The 9586-nt window shown below is 43.2% G+C and overlaps 1 protein-coding gene across 1 annotated transcript in view; it reads left to right on the top strand.

Moving 5' to 3' along the window:
- Positions 1-5137: 5137 nt before the first annotated feature.
- The window catches only part of FRMPD4 (FERM and PDZ domain containing 4), a 299756-nt gene continuing 295307 nt past the window's right edge, over positions 5138-9586 (top strand). The window contains exon 1 of the mRNA XM_058828019.1: positions 5138-5265. Within this exon, the coding sequence (XP_058684002.1) occupies positions 5225-5265 (41 nt within the window). The 5' untranslated portion in view covers positions 5138-5224. The remainder of the gene's footprint in view (positions 5266-9586) is intronic.

The following is a 9586-nucleotide window of genomic DNA, read 5'->3' as shown; positions in this document are numbered from 1 at the left end:
AAATATTCTATTTAATGATGTTTTTTTAATGCTACAGGTTCAATATACTGCAGAAGTTTTCAGTTCATAATAGCAACCAGTAGTTTTGGTTAACTGTCTTGATAACAGCTTATGTAGGTTTGACTACATATGCGTGGCTTCAGCAGAATTGTTACATCACTTGAAATATTCTTGCTTGTATTGTTCTATGCAATTCAGTATCCTTTAGGCTTCTAGATTTGTTTCTTAATTGGCGAGAAAGAAAATCTTATCTGCTATCTAAATTTTTGATCTATGAATTAATTTTGTACTTTATGTGACATACCATGTCCACCACACTAAATTATTCAGCAAAATTTAAAACATGCAGGGCTTAACAGTCTGTATGGGTCAATTATAAAACTGAAAAAACTCCATTTGACACAGATGCTAAAAATGACATGTAGAAGCTGGTGCATAGATTCAATGTAAGCAGAGGGACTTCTTGATAATGCTGTAAATGTAGACATGGAGAAAATCTTCAATGATTACAATTCTTTTATATAGAATTGTATAGTGTTGGTGAGCACCACGATATAGAAATGGATTCTAAAAAACATGTGTTTCAAAGGCTTAAGACTGAAAGAAAAGAATGTCACAGTTTAAAATACAAGTACCCAGAGTATTACAGGGCTTACTACATGACAGAATCATAACCAACTATCTTTAGAAATAACATTCAGTAAGTAGCAGATCACAATGACAAAATAGCTTCCTTTAAAACTTTACATCACCAGCTATGTATTAACACCTCCTTTCTCAATGGATTTTATTATCACATTTCTCTACACATTGTTGCCATTTGGATATGAGTAACATCAAGCACTGCAGAAAAGTCAGAGAAACTTTAGCTCTTATCAAAAAAAATCATTCCAACTTGATGAATTTTAAACCATTTTGAAGATGAGACACAGCACTTTAAAGTATCTTTTAAAAGATTCCAAATCATTAAAAACCCTACTTGACTAGTCTTAAAAAAATTACGGTGATGAGTTTTTAATTCACTGAGAGAAAAACTTGTGAGACCTACAGAAGTATTAAAATATGACGTGTTTGGTTTAGGATTCTACCTGTCTTCATTTAAATTATCTGGGATCAAATCTGATGCATCTTTAAAATGATAAGAGATACTACTGGTCCAGCTGCAGGGCTAAGAGTCTGTGCAGTCTGGCATCCAGGAAATCCCAAAGAATCTTTTTCTGGGGATTAGAAAAAGATGCCTCAAAAGAAAAGAATAAAAACCTTAGAACTCAGGAACAAAAAAATAAGTGTTTCTTCATGTCAGTTGTAAAGATATGTACAATGCATCTTCATAGCAGATTCTCTAGGACCAAAACAACAGGGTTTTCAAAAACATTAAGTCTTTACAGTGAATGGTTTTTCAGATTACTTGGTTTTAAAATTTAGATAGTATAACATTCCTGTCTGCATTACATATGTCAGCCATTTCCTTCAGAACAGGGAGCATCATAAAATGACACAGATTCCCTTATCTAAAAATGTCTATGAAACTGCCACACTATATGAAGTAAAGGCTTTTACTGATCCACAGTCTACACAAGGATATCTATGATTACACAAAGCATTAGTATTAAGTGTCCTAATTTGATTACTCTGGCCAGGGATAATAAAAAGGCAATAGTACATGGTGACAAAGCATCCTCTGAAAGCTATATTTACTGTGCTGTTCTAAAGGAAAAAAAAAAAAAAAAAAACAAAGCAAAAAGCCAGGTAAAAATTCAGCCAGGAATTGATGTCAGATTCCTACTTTAAGATTAGGAACGTTCATGTTCAATTATTATTTGTTACTGGGATGCTGAGTACATGTTGGTTTGCTGTCTCTGGCTGTCTGTTCTCATTCAGTGCTTACATGTACCTTTGTCACATTCAAATGGGTTTTACTTCACCTGACTTTAGTCATCTGGAACACAGTCCTCTAGTCAAAGGTAGGTATCAGTGCTTCCTCTCACTGGAATTAACAAAGAAAATGAAGATATAAATAAATGAAATACATAATAAATAAATTAATTAAATAAATAAATAAAAATAAATTTATGTCACTTTTCCTAGAAAGAGATGGTTTGGAGTGATAGGTACCTGTGCACCACAGAGGTAGGGTATGACGAGCTGAGGCTGGAACCTGAACTTTTGGTAGTTATTGAGAAGAATCCCACTGTAGTAACTGAAAGGTATGAATGTATGTGCAAGAGTGCAGTCATGACACAGTCTAATTGATATTCCTGCAAATGAAGATAAAATACCAAAATATTATCTCAATGTACAGTTGATGGCTTCAAAGCCCGTCCAAACCACACACATCAACACTCACTCTTGAAACAGAACAACGCCCACCACTTTGCTTCTTTGGGTAGGCAAATTTTAATCTTTTACTATGAGACTGACAGTTTTGTATCCAGTTGCTATGACAGCAGAAGCCAAAGAATCATGAACCAAAGTTCATTCTCATACCCCAGCCTCCTTCCCCATGCATGATTATCACATTGCACACCTCCGAAAGGTTATTAGAATTTAGCACGGTAGGAAGGACACTTGCCCAGGTTCTCTTTTCATGTCTCACATCTGGGAGTAAGACCCCTGTGATACTGCTATTAATGGACCTCTAGCATGTTGACTAGTCCAAGAGTATCTCCACAGGCACTCTGGAAAATTTCCAGTGTTGCAATAGCTTCTGCCTAGGAAAACAAAAATATAAAAGTAACTATAAACACAGCAATATGACATGTATCTATTTGGAACACCAAAGAAAGAGGAGATAATTTCAGCTTCATGTCAAATTTTAATGACTTTCATAAAGGCTTATCATTTTGGCTACACACCCTGTGTTTACCATACTAATGTTTATAAACAACAACCTTTTTTATCTCTTAGTCATTGTTTTGCTAGGCAAAACTCTTTCTTTTCATAAGACTGACTCTTCATTACCTTTAACACTCCTGCACCTGCTCTCATTTTTCATAAATGTACTTTCTGAATAAGCTGAGTATGACATTTCTGATCAGATCTTACGCTTTCTGCTTTTCTATATATCTCCACTGGAAATCCTTCAGCCGGTATATCCTAGGATCACATTTGGCTTTCCTACTGAAAGACCCTGAAACCACAGAAATTCCAGTGACCCCTTAGAATTTCTTCCTTTCTCTAGAAATCACCACTATGCTTTAAGGCACCTTTATGTCAGAAGCCTGGGAGCATGAAGTGCTCAAGACAAGAACTTTGTTTGATATGGAACATATGTGCTTAATTTTATATATGGTGTATCATTTCATCAGCTGCAGTTAGCTTTGTAGGATCTTGGCCTATCTCCTCAGTCTATAAATAAATAATGACAGATTTATAAATAAATCAGTTTCTAACCAGCTGAAACTGTGTTATCTTTGTAGCTTTTACCAATCAATAGAGCAGAGTGAATGACAGGCACGGGTTCTGCAGTTTAAAAAAAATCTAGTATAACAATAAATAGAGTACACGTAAGTATCACATAAATATTTTGATGCACTAGCACAAACTATGTCATATGGGGTTTTAGAATACACTCAAGCTGTTTACATCTGGGCTGGGCCAGCAAGTGCTTTTTAGCTGGCAGTTCAATGTTCTCCCAATATAAATAGATGATCAATCATTCTTTGCTGCTATTGTTTTAAAGAATAGTTTGAAACCAAATTCACACTGAGTGTTAGTACAGCCTGTTCTTTTTGTTCCCTTATCAATACAAGTTTTAATATTAAAAAAGTGCATTGTTTTCATCTGGCTGCAGGAGTATATGTGTTGAGCTCTACTGTAATTTTCTAAGCTCTTGGTTGGTGGAAAAGCGCAAGTTGAAGCCTGCAGAAGAGACTGAAACTGTGAAGGCATGAAGTAAAGAACATATAAATCTATTCAGAGAACAAACACAGAAATGAAAACACTTAAGTAGAGAAAATCCATTTCCATTCTGAGAATTATTGTATTACAGTGCAGAGTTTGTGTGGAGATTAATTTGAATTTCACCTCCCTTCCTGTTCTGCTCACTCAGAGGAAACTTATGGAGACCTAAACTCCAGTGCCTCATTTAAAGCCTGATGCAGGACATAAGGCAATGCATCTATATTGTTCTTGTGTCAGGAGCCCTGGATTTATAATTTTTCCACAAGATGTGGCATGAAGAATGCTTGACTTTATGTTACCACAGACTGGCCTTGTCACATTCCTGTCACAACGAAGACTCCCCTCGTTCAGGTCTCTTTCCTGGCATGTACAGAGAGGTCACAGGATGGTGCCAGCAGCCCTGCGGTGGATTTCAGCACGGTGCGTGTCCTCGGTCCATTAATAAGCATTCAGTGCGAGGGCTGAAAGCCAAAAGACCCTTTCCCACCCTGGGGAGCTGCACGGGGCAGTGTGATCGTCGAAGCAAAGACGGCTCTCTGCTTTCGCAAGTTTTTGCTTTGCAAGGCCCAGGATGCTGCTCCCGCACTAGGGATGTGTCGCCTCCTACTTACCAGGGCTCCCCTTCCGCTCCCGCTCAGCGGTCCCTGCCCAGGGGAACCGCAGCCGTGCCCCTCACACCCCGATCTCTTGCCCTCCTTCCCCGGCACCGCGGCTCCCGGAGGCCCTGGAGGGAGCCCTGGGCTCGGCCCGGCGGCCGCAGCGCCGCCTCGGGCTGGAGCGGCGGATCGGCGCTCGCCCGGGCCACGGCCCGCGCCCTCCGCTCGCCCACCGGGGCGGCCACACCGCCGGCGAGAGGAGCAGGCACCCCGATACACCTGCGCTCTCCTCAGCACCCGCGCCGCCTCCCTGCTCTGGGTACTGCAGAGGGGCGGCGGAGCGCTGCCGCCTCCCCCTCCGGCTCCCGGGGCGCGGGCTGCGGGCAGCGCTCCTGCCGGGCAGCCCCGCCGCCCGCTCCGCTCCGCTCCGCTCCGGACTTACCCCGGGAGAGCGCACGGCAGGCGGGGAGCGGAGCGGGGCGGGGGGGAGCGGAGGGGGAGGGCTGCGCGCAGATGAGCGCTGGTCCTGCGAGATGCTGCACGCCCAGCTCCCCGCCGGAGGGGGGTAGCAGCCGCTGTCTCCGCCGGCTCCTGCTTTTTTGCAAGGGCTGTTGCTGCCGCTGGACGCAACCTTCTCCCGACATGGAGCTGCTGCTGCCGTCGCCGCTGCCGCTGCTTCTGCTGGAGTGAGTGAGTGTGACGGGCAGAGCTAGCCGGCCGCATGGATGGATGTGTTTAGCTTTGTGAAGATTGGGAAGCTCTCCGGGTAGGTGCTTGCCGCCACCGCTGCCGCTCCGCGAAGCGCGGGCGTCCCGCGGCTGCGGGCGCTGCCCGTGTCCTGCGGGGGCACGGAGGGATGGGGCTGCCCGGCGTGCGGAGCGCCCGCGCCGCTCCCAACTTCTCCGGCAGCGGGGCTCCGGGCTCGGGGTGGGGCGGTGGGGGCTCGCTGTCCCTGGCATCTTCCCGGCCCGCGCCGATGTCCCTGCGCGGGATGGGTCGTTCCCCTCTCCCTTGCGAAGGGACAATGAACTGCGGCCGCAGTTGGGCAAGAGCGGTGCCCTCCCCGAGACGCCGGCCAGAATGGGCGGCCAGAGTGCTTCTGAAAACGCAAAAGCGGCGACAGGAGCCGGAACCGGGTGCGGCGGCGGTGTGTGAGGGGTGTGTTGGTGTTCGGGGGGTGGTGGCCGCGGTGCGGGTATGGGTCATCCGCCGGAGCAGGGGGCGAAGTTCCGAGGAGCGAGCAGCGCCGGGCCGGGCCGCGCCGCCGGGAGGGTCTCGCCCTGCCCCTCCGCTCCGCTCCCGCGGTACCGCCGCCTCGGGCACACCGGCTCCCCCAGCAGCCCTATTTTTGGAGAAGTGGTGGAATCGTCGCCACTCGCATCGTTTGTGAGCGCTGCCCCTCCACCGTTTCGCACGGTGATGGGTGCAGGGGCGCGAGTGAATTTGGCGTCTCTTATCTCTTGCTTGTAAGGCTCGTACTTCTCGTTGTTTAATGTGTGGTTGATTTGTATTATTTTTCTCTATTTCTTTGTTTTCCGAATAAACCTTCTCTTGAATGGCCTCAGAGTTGTGGTCTCAGCCTGTGGACTGTTGCGTTCGCAGCTGGTTGCCAGGCCTGGAACTGCATAGATAGATCAAGAGGCACAACAGCCCCTATTGCAATGTTCCCACCGTTGTTAAGCGTAACTGGAGGTAGCCCTTCGCAGTTACACAGGGGATTGTGCTTTATCTCAAAGATGCAGTATGAAAGTACTCGAGTCACATTTTTTTTTTTTTTTCCAGGGTTCTGGTGTGGATAATCTTCCTAAAGGATTTAGCTTTGATCACTGTAACTAGGAGTGTTTCGAATTCTTATGATTCACTGGTTCCTACACCATAGTTACCATATCTTTTTCTGTTTATGAGGCACGTATGAGGCAGAAATTGGATGTTTTACAAAAGGGAGAAGGGCCTTGTTAAGAAAATAAAAAAGGTGGCTTGCTCCAGTGACGGTCAGGTAGGGAGCTTGTCAAAATGACTGATGGTCTTTAAAGAACAAATATTGCATGGCTGGAAGTTACAGAGTGCCACAGGTGCAGGCACTGCCTTTATCCTCCAAAATTCCCACCATTGCACCTGGCTGCGATTACAGCTCTGCTTGTGACATGCCAGCACAGAGCAGCTGCTGTCATTCAAGCACATCATTGTCTCATCCTGCTCACAGCAATTTTACACCATGTGACAGTGACAATACAAGCAGCCCCCTCGGCTTGCCTTGGGTGGTGTTACTGGCTGATACCACTAGAGCTGTAGCAGCGGGAACTACAGCGGAAACTTCGAGGAGAGGGAAAATATGCTCACATAGATAAGGAATAGGTCATGTAGTATGATATTTACTTCCAGGTAACGGAATTGCATGACCTTCTCCATTTTTTTTTGGAAATGATGTTCTAGAAAAGCTCCCAGGTGTTCACGTCACACTTGGTCTAGAATCAAAGGCGGAGAAAGGGATGTGCCATTCAAAAATTTTATTATGTCAGGTGCATGAAAGTTTTTAGATATATATATTGCAACTTGGGTCTTTATTGGTGTGTACAAAATCTGTAGCTTTCTGCATACTTGAAGACAGAGCTAAGATTTGTATTTAAGTAAAGACAGATCATAGAAATTCTTCAGAAGAACCTGAAGGTTCCTTCTGAAATGAAATTGCAAGTTTCAAAGCTTGCATCTGCCTCTGCTTCATTTAAGGATGTAAAATACTTCCGAACTGTGTTTGTTTATCTTGTGGATTGCAGTAAATTAATTCTGTACTGAGCTACACTTTTTATTTCTAATTTTCTGGTTGTTAGAGGACACAATAGTTTACACAGGACTTGACTTTACTTGCTGTTTCCTGGGTTACAGCCAGGTATCTATTCCAATTTTAAGAGGGCTTCATGAAGAAGGCAAGTTCCAATGTAAAATCCATTTTCAGTCCCTTTGTACATTTGGGATGGAAAACTAGTTTGCCCAAAAATACCAGTTGTTTGCTGTTAGAAGGAAGGCCTTTCTGAAGAAAATATTTAACTGAGAGTGTGATCTTACAGGCAGATTACCAACAGAAAATTGTTTTGAACATGGCTGGTGCTGAACTTCTTTTAAATTTTATTTTGTGTGCATTCAGGTCTCCTTATTTTAAGCTGCAAGTCTTTTATTACAGTTTTAGTCTGCAGCCTTGATTCTGCAAATAGTGGCACATCTAAGCTGTGTTATACATGACTACTGGAAGGGATGCTTCCTGAAGTCATAATATAATTTTGATGGATCTGGTAAGGATTTAAATTTTGTCTCGATCAATTAACATATAATTTTTTTTTAATCTGGAATGAGCTTAAAATGAGATTTGAAGTCCTAGAAGGTGGCTGCTGAATGCAAAATTTTACATAGCATACATAATTTTTTAAATTTTAATTATCTCTGTGAGGTTTTATGCGATACCTTTGTGTTTAGGGTCTCTCAGAGACTCTGCTTCTACAATGGTTTCAACAATTATCCATACTTGCTGGGTAAGTGGAAAATATGGGCATAATCTGGAAAAGGATCATGTGCAGAAATGAGAGAGAACGCCAAACTGGTTTTATGACAAAGAGGATCTCTGGTAATCTTGTCCTTTCCTTGACTTTATAGGTCTGTCACATTGTGTACTATGCATAAACATATAGATGCTTTGTGATAAAGTTTCTGTTGATTTTGTAAGTTTGGAGATGACAATGAAAACAAAAATGTCATGTAGAAATAGGGACCACACTTAGCCTGACATAGCCTCTCCCCCATCCCGGTTTGGAAATTCACCCCTCTGGAGTAAATGTTTTGGTATAAATCCTGTGGTGTCATTCTCTGGAGGAAAAACCACAAACAAGTACCTTTTATTGTAATGAATTTCCAAGTGTAGAGAATGATTGACAAGCCTTGTTTAATGGACCAGTGCTCTGATGTGGAACTGTACAAGGCAGGTGAATATTTTTGTAGTGTGGGCAGCATAAACATGCATGGTGTGGTAGCATCTGTAATTTGGGACGGAGGATTAATGCCATAGGTAAGGTGCTGATGGTTGAGGTTGATTCAGAAGTCTATCTTGCCTGGTATTCTCTCTCAGTTCCTTTTAACAGCTGCTTAGAGAAAGAGTAGGAGTGGTGATTCTTGGGCATGGGTATAGGCAGTGGAGGCAGGATGGTGCTGCTGTTCTGAACATGAAACTGCTTTCAGATCAAAGTAAATATGAGAAAAGGGCACAGTGTCAAGTTTCTAGTCAGTACTGGACAAATGAACTGTGAAACAATAGGTCAGAATAACAAATTGACATTATCAAGAATTTAAGCCTGTATTCAGAGAATATATATATATATTTTAATTGACAATGTTTTTGTGATGTCTTTTGAGGTCAGTTCTATTTTAGAGCTTTCATAGCAGGAAGTTTTGATATTAAAAGATACTTGTCTGGATATCACCTGAATGTGACTGAGGTAGTGACCCTCAGAGTTGGGATACAAAGATCCTGTGGCCCTGTTTGTAGCTTTGCCAGCTAACACTAGGGAGAAAATGCCATGACTGTCTGCATGAGTGGCCACCAGGTTCTAAGCTCTGGCAGTACTGCTGAGGGTAGGGTGGACGACATCTCTGTCACACAGGTACATTTGTAGGAGAAGTTCTAAGCTCAGGGAGTAATTGGTCACCAGAAGGAAAGTCTCCTAGAAATAGGCTGGCAGTATGGGGTAAGAAAATAGAAATCTAGACCTTATTGTAGCTATTAAAAGTGTAATTAAGAGAGAGTTAACCCCATATAACAAACAGGAGGATACTAGGAAGATTTGGACCTGCCCTTAACAACAATGCCCGTTTGTTGTATGGAGTAGGTAAATTTGTCTTACCTGGATCTTTACTTTTCTGCTCAAGTTTAGCATTGCTACCCATTATCCTTGAGATTAAATTTATTCCAGTGAAATGGGACATGAACAGCTGTATCCTTTCTAGACAGGCCCTTGAAATTTGCTTTAAAACAATGACAACAAAAAAAAAATCCCCTAACCCTGCAGGGAACAGTCAAATATGGTTTTCTGCTGTGATTATGT

This window comes from Poecile atricapillus, chromosome 1 (assembly GCF_030490865.1).
Source record: "Poecile atricapillus isolate bPoeAtr1 chromosome 1, bPoeAtr1.hap1, whole genome shotgun sequence".
Taxonomy (NCBI): domain Eukaryota; kingdom Metazoa; phylum Chordata; class Aves; order Passeriformes; family Paridae; genus Poecile; species Poecile atricapillus.
The sequence above is the reverse complement of the archived record's forward strand: the minus strand, read 5'-3'. Positions and strand labels throughout refer to the sequence as shown.